This window comes from Lemur catta, chromosome 8 (assembly GCF_020740605.2).
Source record: "Lemur catta isolate mLemCat1 chromosome 8, mLemCat1.pri, whole genome shotgun sequence".
In the NCBI taxonomy this organism is placed as follows: Eukaryota; Metazoa; Chordata; class Mammalia; order Primates; family Lemuridae; genus Lemur; species Lemur catta.
The window spans coordinates 12,279,245-12,300,425 of record NC_059135.1 but is presented as its reverse complement, the minus strand read 5'-3'; the positions used below and the strand labels follow the sequence as shown (position 1 = coordinate 12,300,425).

Below are 21,181 nucleotides of genomic sequence, written 5' to 3'. Positions count from 1 at the left end.
TTACAAATGGTATCTCAGAGGGGTTCACTCCAGAATGCAATTTCCAGTTATTTCCCTTCACAGGAGCACTGATTTTTGTTTTTTTTTTTTAAATAAGTTTCTAGCACAAAAGATCCAAATTCTTCTCTAGTTACCTTTTTAGACACCTAGAATATATGTCTATCCATATATATAAACAGAATATGTTCTTTTTATTAAAAGTGTATGTCTCAAAAAGATTTAATCTATGCATAGAAAAAATAGAGATTTAGGTCTTCTATGTATAATAAAGTAATTTGAGGTACTCTTATGTATCTCTGGGTGAGTTCTTTCTTTTCATTCAAGAGGATGACATTTTGGTCAGAACTATGAAAGTGCAAACATCATCACAAGTTCACTGGCATTAATCCACAGACCAAGTGGAAATGAGAATATAGACATCTCCGAGTGAACACGTGACACGGGACACTGGAGGAAGCAGTGCACATGGTGGAATGGGCAAGTGGTTCATGCCAGAAGATAAAGGACTTAACATACCAGAAGCAGGTACAAATATACAGTAACTGGGAAAATGAAATAATGCCTGAGAAGACAATAAAAAGAGCTAAGAAAACATTACAGAAGAAACACAGAGCATTCAACAAACCAATAGGAAAGTCTTCCTTGAATTAACCCAGGAATTTCATTTATTTGTAATGTTGACTTCAAAAGGATACTTTTGTTTCCTCCTTTATCCTTTTCTTTCTTCAGTCTCCCCATATAAATATTTATTTGCACATGGACACATTATGTATATATTTAAAAATTTCATCTAGCCCATTAATGCAAGAGACAGAATTCTAAGTAACTCAGGGGAATTCCTGATGTTACTGTGGTGGGCACGGTCCAGCTCATGGGAGAAAACTTCCCACTTATTGCAGACAGAAAACGAGACAAGCCATACAGCACAGGGGATATGACCAAAATCCAAGGGGCGATTTCATACCTTAATGTACGACTGGACAGAGTGCTCCAGCTGCTCCTCGTGGCACTTGGCCACGATGTCGGCCAGAACCCTGTAAAAGCAAAGCTGTTCAGTGGCCTTTCTGGAGAAGGCAGGAAAATCCCACTTTCTTATGTCATCGGTGGGCTGGATAAAATGGGTATTTATTTCATTTATTACTGAATAAATGAATTAACTGCTATCAGACTCCTTTTTCACCATTCTCACCCCCCAATAACAGGCATTTAGTATCTATCATATCTGTTAGCCATTTCCAACCTTGAAACTTCTAAACATTAACAGATAAGTAATGTCTTATGGCTGCAATATCACACCAGAGACCTTTTGCCCAAGTTGCATGTGCTAATTATGGTCTGTGCATTTGCTGCCATTGTCTTTTTGGAAAAGGGATCATTTTTAGTACCTAATTAAAACTTAAGACTTTTAGTCTCTAATTAGTAATCATATTCCATTTTAAAAGGATATACTTTCCAATCTATAGGCATTATATATGCTTTTGGAGAAAGCAATTAGGTTAAGATGCAGTTGTTTGGCTTTGTTTTGCTTTTCCCTTGGCTGGGTTAGGGTTTCTAGTAGCAATGGTGGTGTGGGTTGATTTTTTTCACATTAATACTACCAGTTGTTCCATGGCTATAGGGCTGAGGAATATCTCAGAATTTCAACAGATCAGCTGCAATATTTAGGAGTTTTTCCAACACAGGCGCATATATTCACGCTGAAAAGAACATCAGTTGAGGGCACAGTTGGGGACTTTTAGTCTTGGTCCTGAACTGGCTAGTTATAGTATCATTAGAGATACTTTAATTTTCCAGAACTTCAGGGCTCTACTTTAAAAACTAGGCTAAAACCCCACATTCTGAAAGAGGCCATCTATATGCCTGAGTTAGGAAGACATTGGAAGCATTTCAGTGACAATAGTAATTTTTTCCCAGATTGCTATGACTAAGTTTTTTTTAAAAAATGAACATCAGGAATATATATAATTCAATAATTAATTCAAAAGACTGTCTCTATAAAGAGGAAATTATGATTTCCAAAGTCACCAGCCAGATTAGGGATGTTGGAAGTATTTAGTATAGTCAAACATAAAGTGAAAGCAGTGAAAGAAAAAATTTTTTTTTGTGGGACTGTGAAATGATACAGCCACTCTGGAAAATAAACCCTGGCAGTTTCTTAGAAATTAACATGCAATTACCCTACCACCCAGCAATGTATCCTGGGCATTTATCTCAGAGAAGTGAAAACTTATGTTTACATGAAACCTGTACATGAATGTTTACAGCACCTTTATTTATAATAACCCAAACAGAAAACAATCCAGATGTCCTTCAACAGGTAAATCATTAAATATACTGTGACACATGCATATCATGGAATACCACTCAGCAGTTGAAAGGAATGAACTATTGACAGATGCAACAGTCTGGATGAATCTGCAGAGAGTTATGCTGAGTGAAAAAGCCAATCCCAAAAGGTTACATATTGTGTGATATTATATATTCATATGAGAGGTTACATATTGTGTGATTACATGTCCGTAAGGGAGAAGTAGCCAGTGGGCTAAACTAGGTAAAGCGTCCATGGGATCCCTCTGTATCATTTCTTACAACTGCATGTAAATCTAAAGAGATCTCAAAATAAAAAGGTCAGTTAAAAAAAAGAGGTCTAACGCTTCACTAATGATAACAATAAGAGATTAGAAGGTAAGGATTCAAGAATGAGAAATATTTAAATTTGAGACGTGCTCAGATGAAATGTCAGCATACAACAGTAGACGGCTGCTTAGTTATAATCAAGGTTTTGTGTAACCACTGATTATGAAATCTCTTCTCCCAAGATACCTGGTGACAGTCGTAGTTATTTCATCTTCCTCATTCTGTATCAGAACCTTGAAGAGTTGATTCAAGATTATAGGCAGAAAACTCATGATTGCATGAATCTTTTCCACGTTCAGTAAGTTCTGTAGTAAATTGGCAGAAGAAAAAGGATATCAACTAAATTTAAAGTATGTCTTGGATTAAGACTTAAACAGAAGACCCAAAACTGTAAAATTGCTAGAAGAAAACGGAGGAGAAAAGCTCAATGACATTGGTCTGGGCAATGATTTTTTGGGTATGAGCCTAGAAGCCCAGGCAATAAAAGTGAAAATCAACAAATGCCATTACATCAAACCAAAAAGCTTCTGCACAGCCAAGGAAACAACAGAGTGAAGAGGCAACCTATGGAATGGGAGAAAATATATGAAAACCATACATCTGATGAAGAATTAATATCCAAAATATATAAGGAACTCAAACAATTCAATAGCAAGAAAACAGGCCAGACGCAGTGGCTCATGCCTGTAAAGGATTGCTTGAGACCAGGAGTTCGAGACCACCCTGGGCAACATAGTGAGGCTGTCTCAAGAAAAAAAAAAAAAAGAAAAGAAAAAGAATAACCTAATTAAAAAATGGGCAAAGGACTTGAATAGACATTCTCAAAAGAAGACATACAGATAGCCAAGAACTATATAAAAACGTGTTCAACATCACTAATCACCAGAGAAATGTACATTAAAACCACAGTGAGATATCACCTCACATATGTTAGAATAGCTGTTATCAAAAAAGACAAAAACTAACAAGTGCTGGCAAGGGTGTGAAAAAACAGGAACTCTTACACACTGTTGGAGGAGATGTAAATTGTATAGCCATTATGGCAAACAGTTTGGAGTTTCCTCAAAAAATCTAAAAATAGAACTGCCATATGACTTAGTGATCCCATTATTGGGTATAGAGCCAAAGGAAATGAAACCAGTATGTCAAAGATATCTGTATTCTCATTTTTTATTGCAGCACTATTCACAATAGCCAAGATATGGAAATAATCTAAGTGTCCATCAACATACGAATAAAGAAAATGTGGTGTATACACACACACACACACACACACACACACACAAATGGAATACTATCCAGCCTTAAAAAAGAAGAAAATTCTGTCATTCGCAACAACATGAATGAACCTGGAGGACATTATGCTAAGTGGTCAGACACACAAAGACAAATACTATGATCTCACTTATATGTGGCATCTAATAAATGGAACTTATAGAAGCAGAGAGTAGAATGGGGCTGCCAGGGATTGGGGAGGGGGTTGTTGGGGAGATGTTGGTCAAAGGATACACAAATTTCAGTTAGATAGGAGGAATAAATTCAAAAGATCTATTGTACAACATCATGACTATAGTTAATAACAATGTATTATATTCTTGAAAATACCTGAGAGTAGATATTAAGTGTTCTCACCACAAAAAGTATGTGAGATAATGAATATGTTAACTCAATTTAGCCATTGCACAATATATATATTTCCAAACATCATGTTATACATGATAAATATATATAATTTTTATTTGTTAATTAAAAATAAATAAATCAGAAAAATAAAGCATGTTCTGTTGGTATTTTTCAGAACTTGAATATGAATACTTCTTCACTGCATTTATTATTTATTGCATTTAGCATGGCATATCGTTTCAAAGACTTTGCATTTAATCAACTAATTTAAAATAAATTCATTCTGATTTTCAATCATTTTTATTTTGGAAAAAACTGATCTTTGCCTGTTTTTTTTTTTTTGTCAACAAACAAAGTATTCAGGAATTGTGAAATAAAATTATTTGCCCTCTAAATTGATAAGGGCTTTTAAAATCTTCAATAATCATCACCTCTTAGTTTGCTACTCAGTGGAAAATGTAAAGGTCCCTTTTGCCCGTTTTCACCCTGGAGACCACTGAAGCTACTTGCATGTCACATTACCTTACAAGAGAGGATGAAATTTGAGGTAGGTGACTGAGACATATCTTTCTCTCTTTTTTGGCACTGTTGGAAAAATGCGTTCACATGTGGATCCTGCAACGGCAAAAAACCAAAAGCGTGTGTTTCTTATGATGTACAAACTATATCAGAAACAGTCATTGTGATGGGAAACGAGCATTTCTGTAGGATCCGTGCCTCAATGGGCAAGTGCTTTAGCAAGAAGTCCTTTTATATAAATATTATTTTATATAAATATCATTTTCCTTTTATATAAATATCATTTCACTGATTCATCTATTTTGTCGTTATTTACAGAAAGCTGGATGCGCGCTGGGCTCTCAGCAGGCTCTGAGGATGGAGCAGAGGGCAAAACAAACTGACCCCGTCCCCTGGACCTTCTGCTAAGGCAGGGAGGCCAGCACCACGCCACGACTTCCACGCACATCTGCTTGATCACAATTTGATAAGTGCTTCAAACGAAAAGCAGGGTGCCATCTAGGTGTATGACAGGATGGCCCAGCTTTGTCTGTGGGGTCAGGGATCAGAAAAGCCTTCCTTGAGGCAGTGACATATGAGCTACGATCTGAAGGATGGGAAGGAACTGAACAGGCCAGCAAGGGGCAAGGCGGGACAGCCTCCCTTCCTGGCCGAGCAGGGGCTGAGTGTCCGAGGGAATCACGGGTCTTGGGGGGACTAAGTGGACGTGCTGTGGCTGGAGGGCTCTGGGCACTGACAAACTGAGGAAAGGCCAGCAGTGCGCGGGCAGTGAGAGTAGGGGTGGGGAAAGGGTGTACAGCGATGAGCTAGACAGGGACCAGGGCTGTCTGGAAAAAGCAACTAGAAGCATGAAGCAAAAATCGAGAAGCAGATATGCGTTGAATTTAAAAAGAGAGGAGAAATATTTTATGTACCTGTAATAATTTACTTTGTGTCTGTAATTGGTGCCAGGAAATTCCCCACATCGTGGCAAAATAGGCTGTCTTGCAGTGGAAGGGGTGAGTTTGTGGTTATTTAGCAAAGATAATAATTACATGTGTACGGCATTTTGCACTTTATGAAATGCTTCTTATTTTGATTCTCACGACAACCTTAGGGAGCAGAGACTTTATTGGTACCATTTTCCTGATTAGGAAATAAGGACTTCACAGGGTAAAGTGACCTGTGCAGGACTCTCAAATGTAGTTCTATCGACCTCATGGCCTTCCCATTAGGAGGGCCCGCATAGGCATCGGGAACTGGGCTTAGAGTTGAGGGAAAGCCCCACAGTCTTTATGTTTAACATTTGGGTGTTGTCAGTGGGAGCAAACCATACTCCAAGGAGAGCGACATCCTATTAAAAGCCCTTCTGATATTTTGGTCTGGAGTTTTATGACGTCCAGACTTAAGAGGTTGGGACATTCTATGTCTTGAGAGAGGCATTAAATTATGGCCTGAACATTTTTCCTTTGCAGTATCCAGTCACCTGCTTTTCTGACACCTCATAAAATGATTAGTCTTATCCTGTAAATATGGGAGTTACGTCATGATTCTATGTGTTAGAGAAGATGCTGATATTTCAGGACCGCGGACTCACCTGAGTATTCACTGTTGATACGACAAACGTCGATACTTTGAAAAGTGGTTTGCCACCATCAACCCATTTGACGTCACTCCCACCGTGCTGCAAAAGAGAGTTCGTTACTGTGACTATGACAATTTGAGAGAAAGAAAATACATTTGGCAATACTAATAATGAGACCAATATGATATCAGGGGATCATTTTTAATAGATCATTTCTAGTGGCCAGAAACTAAACAAGAGATTTAGACTAGGTATATTTGATTCGTAACTACAATGGACACAGACCCTACGGTCTTAAATTAAATAGCAGAGAAAGAAGATAACCTCATCCATTTGGCTGATGTGTTTTTTGCTCCCAAATTACACATGACTCAATACCTTTCCACTTGCAGAATCTTGAAAGCTTAAATAATTAGGAGGCAGACTGGTTGCTATCGGGATATTATACTCTTGGGAAGCTATCTGGTTGTGTTTCATCAGAGGAAGCCAAGCATATCCAACTGTGCAAAGGAACGACAAAGAGAAAAGTTTTGAGTGCAAACCTCCATGCTAAGAAGTAACAATAAAGCTATTTATCATTTATGAATACTAAACCTCACTAAAACAATTCAGTAAATCAGAGCATTTAAAATACTCCCCAACTCAAGTCAAACAGATGATGTATGTGTAAAGCTACTTCAGATCACTTCCTGTCAGTACCTGATGTTTCCAGAGCTTCCTTCTTTTTGGCATTGGCTTTTGCATTTATGTCACATGTGACGTGATAAAAAGAAAATAAAATATGGTGTTTTTCATGGAGTTGTGTTGGTAGCTCAATTTTCACCTGTAGTGAAAGAAACCAGAGTTGGACTGAGATTAAAATCATTTGCTCAGGGTCAGGGCAAGACAAAACATTTTAAAAGTTCTTTAACTGAAGTCTAGGTCCATGTTTAATAGTTAGTGTTGAATGTACCGATTTAACTCTCAATAAATATTTTTTCTGCTAGTAGTCATGTGTTCACATATCGATATTTTTCTTTCTTTTTTTTTTTCTTTTTAGAGATAGGGTCTTGCTCTGTTGCCCAGGCTGGAGTGTGGAGTGCAGTAGCATGATCACAGCTCACTGTAGCCTCGAACTCCTGGGCTCAAGTATCCTCCCACCTCAGCCTTCCAAGTAGCTGGGACTACAGGTGGGCACCACTACACCTGGTTAATTTTTCTATTTTTTGTAGATACAGGGTCACTCTTTTACCCAGGCCAGTCTCAAACTCTTGGTCTCAAGCAATCCTCCTTCCTCAGCCTCCAAAAGTGCTGGGATTACAGGCGTGAGCCACCATGCCCAGCCAAGAACCCACATCTTTTGATGAATTCCAAGATCTTGTACATATAAGCTGCATTCAGCTCAATATCAACAATTAAGTAGTTCCCAGAATTGTCAAATCAAAGAATAAGGTGATAGCCATGCGAATTATCTAGCAATGTATTTATTAGATGCTTTCTGCATCTAGCTAATTTATTTCCATATGGTTCAAGAAAGGATTTAAGACAGCAGTTTTCAACATGTGATCCCTGAAATATCAGTACCAGCTTCCACCTGTAAACTTGTTACAAGTGCAAATTCTCAGCCTCAAACCAGATGTATTGAATTTGGAAATTGGGGGTAATAGTGTTTCAACAAGCCTTCCAGGTGATTCTGGTACATAGTAAAATTTGAGAACCCCTGAATTCTACAGGCTTACATATTCTATGTCAGCATGCTAACCTGGTAATAAAAGCCAATATACATTTTGAAATACATAACAACAAACAATGCAATAGAAAGACCTTTTCCTTTTTAGCCAACATTAAGAGCACATGGGAATGCAATAAGTACTCAAGAATTCCAGTTAACTAAAAGTTAATGCAAACATCCTTCATTTAACAAAGATTGCAAATATTCACATTTGATTATAATAGTGACTTGGAAGAATTTATACTCATTCTTTGCAATTAATACAATCCTTTTTTTGCAATGATATAGAACATAAAACCTTTGTTTTGAATCTGCACTGCAGAGATCACCAGGCTGTTCATTATGTACGTATTCTCATGTGGAAAAGCTCATGGCTTTTATGAGAATTCCAGGATACACATGAGAATGAGAAGGATTAAAAGACTTAACAATAGTAAGAGCATCGATTTTTTTTTTTTTACAAACCATCTATCTACAGCATATGTGCCTTTCAGATGGACTTTGCCAAAGGGTCAACTAATACAGTAAATATTCTGTAATGTGATAATAGCTTTTTCCCTTAACTGTTTTTCACCTTCTGTCCTGAATTTATAGGGGAAAATCTAAAAGCATTAAATGGATATGGAAGAAAGAGATAAGGTCAGGTAGGTTGTTTCATTGGTGTTCCTTTAATTACTTTTAAAATGATTAATGTGCAACAAGGTATAGTAGGCAGAAAAATGTCCCTTGAAAGGTGTCCTCTATGTTCTAATCCCCAGAACCTGTCAATACGTTATCTTCCATGGTAAAAGAGACTTAGCGGATGTGATTAAGTTGAGGACCATGAGATGGGGAGGTTATCCTGGAGTTTCCAAGTGTAATCACAAAGGTCCTTATGGGACAAAGGCAGGAGAGGCAGAGTTGGAGACGTGGGAACAGAAGCAGAGATCAGAGTGACCAGATTGTTGGGAAGGAGTCACAAGCCAAGGAACGTGGGCAGCCTCTGCGGGCTGGAAAAGGTAAGGAAAAAGATTCTCCCCTAGAGCCTCCTGATGGTATGCGGCCCTGCCAATGGCTTGATGTCAGCCCCGTGAGGCCCATTTCAGGCCTCTGACCTACAGGACTGTAAGATAACAAATGCACGTTGTTTTAAGCCACTAAAGTTTGGTAATTTGTGACAGCAGCAATAGGAAACTCATGCAAAAGGTGTGATACTTTGTATCCTAAGCATCATATCTGCAGGTTGCACTAGTTCAGACCTTCACTTTAAGGTTAGAAATTAAATTTTATCCTGGAAACCTGTTTGTTCCAGTGTTTATGATGCCGGCATGTATATAGCAATTTACCATCGACTCAACGACTTTTGTAAGTGTTATAGCAGAGTAGTGAAGCTTCAGGCCCTGGACTCAATGGCCTGGCTTGATTTCTGCCTGTCACTTATTACTTGTGTGCCCTCTGCAGAGTTACTTGACTTGTCTGAGCCTCAGTTTCCTCATTCATAAAATAGAAGGTACTAATAGTACCTACTTCTCAGAACCACTGTGGGGACTAAGTGAGAAGATATGCGTGCGGAGTGTGGCTTGGTGCTTGGCATGTGGCAGGAGTGTTTTTTTTTTTAATTTCAGAATATTACGGGGTTACAAATGTTTAGGTCATGTATATTGCCTTTGCCCTGCCCGAGTCAGAGCTACAAGCGTGCCCATCCCCCAGACAGTGTGGACGGCACCCATGAGGTGTGAATATACCCGTCCCCCCCTCACCTGCCTGACACCCAGTGAGCATTACTACCACACATGCTTGAGAATCAGCCAGGGCAGAGCTTGCTCCCTGTCACATTTAGAGATGAGGGGCCCAAGCTCACTCAAGTTCATGCAGGTTATAAGCAACAGTTTTGGCTCATACTCTAGTTCTTTGTTCTTTTCTTTATGACATGAAATGCTGCCATTGATTCATAAAGCTTTCTAACACAATCTTTATTATACTGACCAGTGTAATAAAAGAAAAAAATTAGTCTCACTTGAAAAGGATGCTATAATAAAAACAGTGCATTTTTAAAGGTCAGTCCTGTGCTGAAATACATAAATTTGCAACATACACGTGGAGCAACTGTCAACTAATGTAGTGTGTAAATCTTGGTAAGTACATACTTGCCAAGGCATGTGTGAGTCTCAGGTGTGGTCTAGAGAAAGTGTTTATCATTACATGTTATCTGACCACTCATTTATCTTTCTTAGGAGCTGCTGGGGGCAGCAGAGGGCTGGCCCTTACCTCATCCGAGAAATCCGGATTCTGGGAATGGTGTAGAACTGCTGTGTAGGCGGCTGAGGTGAAGAGGGGCCCTCCAGGTTTTCCATAAATACACTGTGTAAAAAGTTATGAGTCGAAAAATTAATGAGTGTCTGAAATTATCCCTTACTGAAAGAAAAAAAAGGCCACATTTCTTCTGTTACCAATCCCAGGATAGTGATGAACTTTATGATAACTTGCCAAGTTTAGCTGACATCTAATTAACCTTGAACTTCTTTGGCCTACCCCCCCTGCATTTATTATACAATGGGGTGCTGAAGAAAATCTGAAGGCCTCTACTTGGCGTATAGATCATATACCAGGGCCGAATACCTGGACCAATTCACTACCTGACTTTTGATTACCATAAGGGCTAACTTGTTTATGACTGATCCCCGCAGAGTGGCTTCCTGAAGGGGCCTGTGGAACCAGCTCTGGTCTAGAGTTAAGGTCCTGGGCAAGGGCAAGGCTTGGTCTGACCCCAGCCCCTGACATGCCATCTTCCACCACGAAGCCTGAGCTGCCGGGAGAGGGCTGGTTCTGGGCTCCAGCACATTACATTTCTGTTCTATCTCAGCCCCCAGTCAGGCCAGGGGATGTGATATGGCACTTCCTAGTCACAGAGCTTAAAAGCCCCTTTGCCCAAGGCTCAGGGCCCCTCTTCTGGAGTCTGGCATCCGGCCTTGCCATATCTCTGCGTGCTGTTTCAGAATGCAATGAGGCAGGGGGTCTACACACCTGATTGTTCTTCTTTTCTAGAATTTGCCTCATGAAAACACTGCTCTAGCAAGGCCTGGTATGTTTGCCACCCGGTCCTTGCCTCTGTTTGCTTGACAATGACATTTCACTTTTCTTTCCCGAAGCGAATGCTGTTGCGGTGCCTGCGCGTGCTAACAGCGGCCCAAGACTACTGCGGAGAACTCCTCTCCGCTCTGCACGATTCCTTCAGCCACTCAGATCGAATACCGTTCCTCTGAATAGTGCCACAAGCTTTCTTGGTTGCATAAACTAGAGGACACGATTTGTACCCGACAGAGCGCGTTAGGAGATTATCTCAGAGAACGGTGGGGGTTCCTTAGGAATCAGATCTGTCCTTTACCGTCTCGCTCCTCCGAGTCACTGAAACTGCTAAGATCTGGCAGCGGGCCCACTAAAAAATGATTTTCCCTCCTATTTTTATAGGTTACTTTATGTTGCTTAAGTCCCTACAATAAAAGCAGTATCCTGTATATCAAATATGAACTCTAAAAAATGCCACCCAGTTGCAGTTTTATAGGTTAAAATGGCACAGTTCACACAAACCTCGTAGTTTTATTGATCTTATTAAATCACGTGATCAACAACCGGGACTGACTTCCCCAGGCCGCTTGCCAGTTCCGCAGGCACTTGGCATCCGCCCCGCACTAGCCTTAGGCCGGCGGGCAGCGGCCCCTCCGCACAGACCACACAAGGCCGGCTGGGATGTGCCGTTTCAAATCAAGCACGTGGAGATGAGAGGCAGGCTCATCTCTGAAAAGGGCAATGCAAAGGGGACTCTTTGCATTTATTTCACATTAGAACGGTTTCCTTTTTAGCCAAGTCATGAAAACCTAAGAGACCCCTAAGACGGGTATTTCTCATAGATCTAGTTAACGATGGCTATTAAATCAGGTACTTTTCAGAAAATTTAAAACAAATGTATTAAATTACTCCTTTTTTTAACCACAGTCACATAAAAGGCCCCTCGGTGGTGGGAAGAATCTATGCACCCGCCCTCCCCGTTTACGCCATATCCCTGGATGACTGGCTCACCTTCACGGGCTTGGCGCCTTCTTCGTCGGAATTTTTGAATTCAATGCACACAGTTATATTCCGTGCCTGAAATTACAGAAGGAAAAATGGAATTATAATTGCCTATCAAATAACATCAGAAAATAATCCAAGGGCCTAAAATAAGTAGCTTCTAATTAAATCTGCAAAATGTAGAATACCCAACATCTTCATGTGACATTATCCATAGAGTTCTGAAATAGCAGAAGGATCTGGGGAGATCATTTAAAAGGGAAGTAAAAGCTCATGCGGAAAGGGAGCAGCCATGCTATTTTTAGAGTATCTTAAGAAACTAAAAAATTGGTCCAGAACAAAATTATTTAGGGCTGACTTCGGAAAGGATTATTAATATGTTACAAAATGACATACTTACACACTCATAAGGTGAAACTTATCACGGCTCCTTACTAAGCATTTTCTCCAGATAGTTTTCTATTGCAAGGTGCTGGCCTATAGTAATTTATCTTTGCACCTTCAAGAAACCATCTTGTACAGTCTAAATGTGGTGAAGAGAGAAGATGATATCTCAGAAACTTATATCATACCTTGTTGAAACATTTCTGGCTGTCATACTTGAGGTGTTTGGGGTAAATGTATATTTGATTTTTGTATACTCTGTAAGGACGACAATACTTTGATGAGTCGTAAACAAATTCTTCCACCTCCACTGTGGGTTCTGGTTGAGCCATCACGTTGAAAGGCTTGACAGGGATAAAGGACGATGTTACACAGTCTTAAAAAATCAGAAAATAAGAGTTTGTCATTTAATATGGTTCTTTTTAAATGAACAATACTTAACATATTTTAAAATGAATCTACTCAAGATAAAAACTCCTATACCAACTGATGTTAAATTATGCTAGCATGAAAAGTTTGTAGGAGGTGGGCATGGCAGATTCACAAGCTACACATTTAATGTCACAACAGATGTCTCAAAAAAACTAATAAATCTTTTAGATGGATTCATAACTATTTTCTTTTTGTATGAAACATCATATAATAAGTAAACATTAGCAATTTAACCTCTGAACCTACTAACCAGATATAAGAAATAACCCACTGACTTTTGCTATAATGCCATAAAAATAATACAGATATTGATATATAATAGAACAAAACTTTGTCCAATGGATGTATTACTAATAGTGCTGGATGGATCAATAGTAACCTCTCCCTATAGAATGATTTTACAGCATGGGCCTGAAGCCCTCTCTGCCTTATTAGATACAATTCATTTTATTTTTCTCTTCAGTTTTAATAATCTTTTTTTAAAATTTTATTTCAGCATATTATGGGGGTACAGAAGTTTAGGTTATGTATATTGCCCTTTTCCCTCCCTCTCCCACCCCAAGTCAGAGCTTCAAGTGCCGCCCAATTAATGTTATTCCTATATGTGCACTTAGGTGTTGATCAGTGAAACCAATTTGATGGTGAGTACATGTGGTGCTTTTAATAACCTTTTAAAATCTAACTTTGTAGGACCAGTCTAAGAAGATAGAAAGAAAAGACCCTTAGGAATTAATAAAGTTTTGCCACTAATTAGTTTGAAGGCTGAAGGTGTGATGCTGAAAGATAGTAAGACCTTCTACCCTTCTCACCCCACCGAGAATCTTCCTGGGTTCTAAAAAGCAAAATGATTCGCTATGTATGTTTTTCTTCCAAAAGCCAATTACAATATTTTTGTTATATGTTCAGATTTCTCCAATGTCCTACAATTTTTTCATCTTTTAAAGAGAATATTTAGCTTTCTCATTTGTTGCTTTTCCTTTTCACAGGTGATAAAAGCCATGTTCTTCAAATCAGGGAGAGGAAATAGCTTAGTTTATTCTCTGCTTTTTCATACAAATCCATATAAAATAATATGGAGCCACAGATTAAGTTAGAATGCTCATTATATTTTATACTAAAATGATTTATGGAAAATGGTAAGAATGGAAAACTTAATAGTGCAATGGCAATCAAAATGTCCTGTGGCAATAATCCTCTCCCTGTTTGTAGTTCTTTATAGGATGCCTTTATTCATTTTTTGCATCACTGAGAAAGTCACTAAAAGGCACAATCAGAAGTAACAAAACAAACGAATGTCACCACTTAAGAATTAAATTCTCAGCTGTGGTGGCTCATGACTAATCCCAACACTCTGGGAAGCTAAGGTGGGAGGATTGTTTGAGGCCAAGAGTTTTAGACCAGTCTGAGCAGCATAGCAAGTCCCTGTCTCTACAAAAAATAGAAAAATTAGCCAGGCAAAGTGGTGTGTGCCTGTAGCCCCAGCTACTCGGGAAGCTGAGGCAGGAGGATCACTTGAGCCCAAGAGTTTGAGGTTGCTGTGAGCTATGATGATGCCACTGCACTCTAGCCCAAGCAGCAGAGCAAGGCCCTGCCTCAAAAAAAAAAAAAAAAGGAATTAAATTCTGAAACTCTGATTTATAAAGTTATTAATAATAAAAAGCTTCTTCTGCAATTCAAATTTTCACTGACATAAACAAGACATTTGACCATATTCTGAAAAGAATAAATGTTCTCTGTGTAATAATACAATCTAACAATATTTTACTTATAATCATATCATGGCCACTTGAGTGGCTACACATGGTGTTCAGAGTAAGCCTTTGGCAGGACAGTTTGGCAGAACCAGCCTATATTTTGAGTCAGAGGAACTGGATAGAACATAAATTCTCCCATTGTGAGTTATTAATTTATTAATTTATCTGCACCTGGCTTTCCTCATTTGCAACCCTCCAGGGTTTTAAGGATTGAGTGATATGATTTAATAGCTTGCTGGATGCATGGTGCATGCCAGCTAAATGTTAGGCTACCCTGAATATAGTTCTTGACCTGCAATACTCATTGTTTGTCTTAATGGAGAAATAAGAAGCCCCAAATTTTTATAGCATCATGAATTTCACTTATCTCAACTTTGGAGAAAACAATAACAACAACAAAAGCCCCCAAACCTTGTAACCAACCAACCAAATCAACCAAAAAACCCATGAAATCCTCAAAACTCTACACCCAAACCATGACATCATCATCATACTTGCAAGCTCCAAAGGAACGTTGTCAACAGCGATATCCAGGCTTCCGGGGATGGTCTGCATTTTGCTTATTCTATCAGCCCTGTAAGAGTATCCAGCACAGAAACACACACACACACACACACACATACACAGTATTATTCTAGTTTTCAAGAAAAAAATCAGTCAACTATAATCCTGAGCTTTGATCTGTGTAAACTACAGACCTCAAATAATCTTGTGAATTATTTCATTTAGCTAGTTTAATTTTAAAACTCAAAATTTATGTGATATTGCAAATACAAGTGAAAATTGGGGGAGGGCAAGTTATAGATATTCTGAAAAATATTTTAAATTTATTTTCTTCTACATCAGATAACACACAAATGATCAAAAAAGTACAACACTAAATTATACAGTTTTTGTTAACAAAAGGTAATAGTACTTGAACCGGTTTAAGTGACTCATCCTCATGAAGAGTTTTATGAGACTGCACTGCCGACTGCACTAAGGAGGCAACTTCATGATGAGTTTTAAAAAGTTTTGAAAGGCCTTTATCAGATGTGTACATTGTAAATATTTTCTCCCATTTTGTAGGTTGTCTATTCGTTCTGTTGATTATTTCCTTAGCTGTGCAGAAGCTTTTTAATTTAATCAAGTCCCATGTATTTATTTTTGTTGCTGCTGTAATTGCCCTTGGGGTCTTAGTCATAAATTCTTTGCCTAGGCTGATGTCTAGAATTTTTTTCCTACATTTTCTTCTAGGATTCTTATGGTTTCACGCCTTATATTTAAGTCTTTTATCCATCTTGAAAGCAAGGTTTGTCTTCACTACAAGTGCTAAGTGAACAGTCTATATTTTTCCTCTTTGCCAACAAAAAGGAGGACAGGGAGCCTTTCCCTAATTCCTGTTCCTTCTGCCCTCTCCCACCCTTGTGATGTGTGCAGACACTCCTTCCCCACCTATCTCCAACTCACATTCACTCCCTGACTCTGGAGTCCTTGCAGTTCCTTCCCTCCCTCTCTGCTAAAACCTCTCTCCAGTCTTCCTTTATGGTAACATGGAAGCTGCTGATAAGTTTCAAGTGTTATCCCTCCCAGGAGATCTACTTCGAAAGGTAGAATTATTCCAGTGGTGTATCAGAGCCAACTCTTCTCAGCTTGTGAGAGCTGATTGTTAAATTTTCAGAAATTTTGCCTGACAGTCATTAAAAAAAGCCATTATTAAAAATAAAATAATGTACACTTACTATTCAACAAATTATATTAAACGCAAAGGTAATAAGTACTCAGTATTCACCAGTTTCTAATTATTTTACTACATGGTAAGAGTATCTGTGCTCTCAAGGTTACGTACATCTAACCATCTAACCATATGGTGGAAATGCTATGAAAGGTGCACATCTCTTCCTAACTCCATGTTCAGTGAAGCCCCATTGTTAGCTTGAAATCAGCAATGGTAGGAGAATTTACACCATAGAAATTGGCCATCAATACAAATCAGTTTTTTCCCTGGGAGCTGGTTGTTAAACATTTGTCAGGATATCATTGAGAATAAACGTTCTAAGGTGTGAGGCTTCCATGGAATAATTTAATGTCAGCATTGCAATGTGTATTCTAGGTACCCCTTAATTGCCATAGTATTAATTTTTTTTTGTTATTCACTAATAACATGGGTTTTGTGAGAGTTTGTTTTTCTACTATGTATATAAGATCACCCCAAAACCTTTTTCCTATTCTCTTCTGCTCAGCATGACAAATTTTCATGATTCAGTACACTGGCCAAAAGGTAAAAAGGAAAAAGCACTCTTAGTTTGCATCTAGTGGCTGGCATAGCCTTTTGAAGCCTATGGTATGAGTTTGGCCAGGATGTTTGATTACCTTAGGGGGTGGGAAGCTCTCCCCATGTAAGGAGTACTCTTATAGGATGACAAAAGAAGTCAGATTTGTTCAGGGACTTTTCCAAGATTTTACTTCTCACCTTTATTTTGCTCTTTAGAGTTTATATTTTTTCCAGAAAAAAAACAAACATTGGGAAAACTTTCCTTCTGGTCAAATAGAAACATATCCTCTACAGAAGCTACAAAAATATTAATCATGCTTGCTTCAGAATATATTATTTTCATTTTGAATAAACAAATTAATTGGTAGGAGATTGTTGATTTTTAGATGGGAGAGGCCGAGAGATAATATTTAGGAAAGGGCAAAAGGTACAAGAATACTGTGTGTATTAGTGAGTTAACTGTTTAAGATAGTAAGTAGCTTGAATGAAAGACCTTATCATCAGATGTTGGATGTTTGGTGATTTGTTTAAAATGTTATGGCTTTTACATTTTTCTTCTTATAGCAATAATTTCCACTGCCTTTTCCAAAAGTATTTGAATTACAGAGCTATTATGATTAATTACATTCACAGCAATATAATTGTTCTGTGGAGTTATAAGTGTGGTCCTAAAATTCCTTAATATTCCCCCTACTGAGAGGTGTCTATGTCCCCTTCCTTCAAATCTGGGTTCTGTATCTCGGGCTCTGCAACAGCATGGCAGCACAGTATGGCAGAAACGGCACTATTACTGTTTCTGGGCCCCAGCCTGAAATCAGCAGTGGTTACTTCTTGTCCCTTGGGACTCATACTCTTAGAACCCAGCCACCGTGCAATAGGGAAGTCAAAGTATCTCAGGGACAGGATCCCACAGAGAATAACCAAGATCTCTAGTTTATAGCCCTTGCAGAGCTTCTAGCCAACAGCCAGCACCAGCTGGCCAGACATTAGATGAATTGTCTTGAAAGTACATCCTCTGCCCCAGCCAGCCTCCTGCAACCTGCAGCCATGTGTGGAAGAGACAAGCTCTCTTCACTCAGTTGTGCTCAAATTGTGGATGCAGGAGTAAAATAAATAGTGTTGTTATTTTTAGCTACTAAGTTTTGGGGTGGTTTGTTACATAGCAATAGATAACTGATATAGTTTAACATTTCATAATCCCTCCATAAAATTCTGACAAATTTTACTTTTGTGGCACATTGAGCATATGTGAAGTCCTCTGAAAAGCATCTGTTTTCTGGGGAAGTTTGGCCATTGGAGAATCAGATAATCAGGTATTGTTTATGCAGAGATAAGAAATCAATGTAGCTGATTTATGTTAAGTTCAACAGTATCCAAAAAAATCATACCTTCTATAATCTGATACTAGTTTAATTAGGTCCTCAGTTGAAATCTTGCTGTTTTCTTGTCTATACAGTGGTGAAAATCTTGAATCTCTGTCCACATTTCCCTGGTTGTCCTTAAACACTGATCTGAAAGAAAATATTTATTCAGGTTGATATTTGGATATTGTTTATGGAGTTGTGTTTTTAAGGTGACTAAATTAAATTTCTCATTTACAATGGTAGAAACTCTAGGAACTTACGAAATAAAAAGACAAAAATACTTCTTAGACAAAAGTTTAATTTACACACTTTATTTTCATCATCTTTAATTTCTTATTTTCAACTCCGTGCCTAAAGTGACAGCAGTCCATATCACAGCACAACTATTTTTTTAATGATGTCTCACATTTAGTAACTTATATCAAAACCTTGGAGTATTAGAGCAGTGGAGAGGAATAAGAACACATGTTATTCCTTTTAATTATTTCCTCGAGCCACCCTGAACATGGGCGAGAGAGAGTCACTTCTATCTGGGTGGCACTATTAGGAGTTACGAATAGTGGGACAGGGGTAAGGTTGTATATGCGGGTATAGAAGGCCAGACTCTTGACACAGTTTCACAGAGATAAATGTGCCCATGTCATAACTTTCAGGACAGAGACAAAGATAAAATGGAATACAGCTGAGTCAGGTTTTTATATTAAATAAGGAGAACACTATGATCTGAGCCATTTATTTGCTTTGTTGGTCTGTTGTGTTGGAACTATATAGACTTAGTTAAAATATAGAAATCGTTTTTGTCCAAATAATATAGTAACGTCAGGTAATACTGGTTTCGTATACATAGCATGCTTAGATATTAGATTTTTCTTCCTCACGCTTCATCATACAATATGTAGTCAAAGAAAAACTAGACCCATATATAATTGCTTTTTCTTCAATGTTAGAGAAATGTTGAATTCTTTCTTCTTCTAACTTAAAGGCCTTAACTAGAATATTTTATCACTCTTTAAGTTAACCAAAGAATTGAATACACAGGCTGAAATGGCCATTTAAATGGATAACAGATCGTAGAGCTTTGCTGTAAAATATAGAAAACAGGCCAGGAATTTATCAGAATATTTTTAGACTCTTTCCACATGTCTCCTCACTTTTCTCTGCTAAGTAGTGACTGAGGGAAGGTAAAAAGGCCCTCTGTCAAATAATACTGGGGAGACTCAATGAAAATATTGAACTTGAAAATTATTTTTATTTAAATATTATACAGGGCTTTTGTTTGAGTGTGTGAGATGTTGAAACCAATATGATGTATTCCTCAACATGAGAAGACGTTAAACTGAACTTGAGCAATAGCTTTTTAATTAACCAGTGACTTGAAATACATTGAGAGATGTGAGTTGTATAACACATTTCTGTTCCTATTCAAAGCTCCATCATGGAAATTGCTTGCTTGCAATTGGACATTCATCCCAAAGAGAATGAAGAGTACAGCACCACGGGAGAAGTTCTGCTCACAATGCCATACAACCTGTGGTTGCCCAATAAATATACGAACTGGCAAGAGAACAAAGAACTGCTTCATTTATACAGATGGTTTCGGGATGGCTGGGACACTGTGCCTACTTCCAACTGCTGCAGTTGAGCAATGATCACTACACTGTGAGGTCTCAGCACCATGATATTTGGGATATGATCGGAGGAATCATGAATTATGTCCCAGCCATCTCAAAACCATCTGTGTAAATGAGTCTGTTCCTTGTTTTCTTGGCTGAAGGAAAAACTTAGGTGTCCCTGATAGCTTTGCTCACAGGCAGCATGAACAGCCACGATGGACAGAATGAATTAGACGTATTTTTTCACGGCTATGGAAGACAAAACATAAAAGTGGTTGTTAGGCAGTTTAAGATTATTTTATGGAATGAATTATGTAATCATTAGAGCTCGAAAAAGACAGAAGGAAGCCCTGTGGGATGTCACTTGGGTTTTTGTCACTGGAAGGATTCAAACGGAGGTTGAACAACCATTTGCTGGGGATGTTGCTGTCAGCACGGGAACCTTAGCTCATAGCAGCATTGCACATCTTCTCTAAATGTAGAGATATGAGAATAAAATATTTATTTCAGTCTTGTTTAATTTTAAAGAAAAATTCAGTGTTGTGTGATTGTCCATTTAGAATGTCAAATGAGACAAGAGTGAAAGAAATCACTAAAGGGTCCTGGCATGGATTTAGTCCCATGTGATTCTGGGGTGATATGCATGGAAAGAGCTCCATTTTCAACATTACGCATTTGGAAGGGCCAACGTTCTCCCAAATCAATGAGTATAAGATGCCCTATGTAGTCATTTGTATGTGTTCTCTATTCCTACCGCAAGGATAACCTTTTCATTGTAAAACGGCACTACAGCTGGCACCAAATATGAGAACATCAAATTAATTTCAAATAAAACATTGCTCACAGTGGTGAGCACTGCAGTGGGTGGGATGATTAGATCTGGACAAAAATCTGGTCATAAATGAAATTGTCAATTCTACTCTTTTAATGGCCATTGACTGTAAGGGCCAAAACGTTTTAGAGCACGCTGAAAGCTACACTGAGAAACAAACTGCAATCTCCAAAGTCTAATAGTAAGGAAAAGTAGCCACGTGGTCAGCAGTATCAATAAGGTATTGAAATATGTCAGGAAGCTGGTAATGATGTCGAGTAACAGCTAGCCTGCCTCTGACGCTGCCACATTTATTTGAAGCGGTTTCCACACTGTGAAGGGGAAACTAAAATCTTGTTTGGCTGGATTTTGTACTTTTTTGTGGTTAGATAATCCAAGTGATCTAACATGAAATCTTTAGAAGTGTACTGCTAACCATTTTTCTCAGTTGCCAGAGAAATTTAGGTA

At 38.4% G+C, this 21,181-nt stretch overlaps 1 protein-coding gene across 6 annotated transcripts in view; it reads right to left on the bottom strand.

The window, feature by feature from the left end:
- DOCK10 (dedicator of cytokinesis 10) overlaps nt 1-21,181 on the bottom strand; it is a 188,941-nt gene that overhangs the window by 59,349 nt on the left and 108,411 nt on the right. For all 6 annotated transcript variants that reach the window (XM_045559091.1, XM_045559096.1, XM_045559095.1 and 3 more), the window contains exons 15-25: nt 18,314-18,436; nt 15,166-15,245; nt 12,674-12,861; nt 12,111-12,176; nt 10,302-10,394; nt 7,043-7,166; nt 6,722-6,843; nt 6,356-6,442; nt 4,783-4,875; nt 2,824-2,942; nt 965-1,034 (exon numbers count right to left, since the gene is read on the bottom strand). In XM_045559091.1, coding sequence (XP_045415047.1) covers nt 965-1,034; nt 2,824-2,942; nt 4,783-4,875; nt 6,356-6,442; nt 6,722-6,843; nt 7,043-7,166; nt 10,302-10,394; nt 12,111-12,176; nt 12,674-12,861; nt 15,166-15,245; nt 18,314-18,436 — 1,165 coding nt within the window. The remainder of the gene's footprint in view (nt 1-964; nt 1,035-2,823; nt 2,943-4,782; nt 4,876-6,355; nt 6,443-6,721; nt 6,844-7,042; nt 7,167-10,301; nt 10,395-12,110; nt 12,177-12,673; nt 12,862-15,165; nt 15,246-18,313; nt 18,437-21,181) is intronic.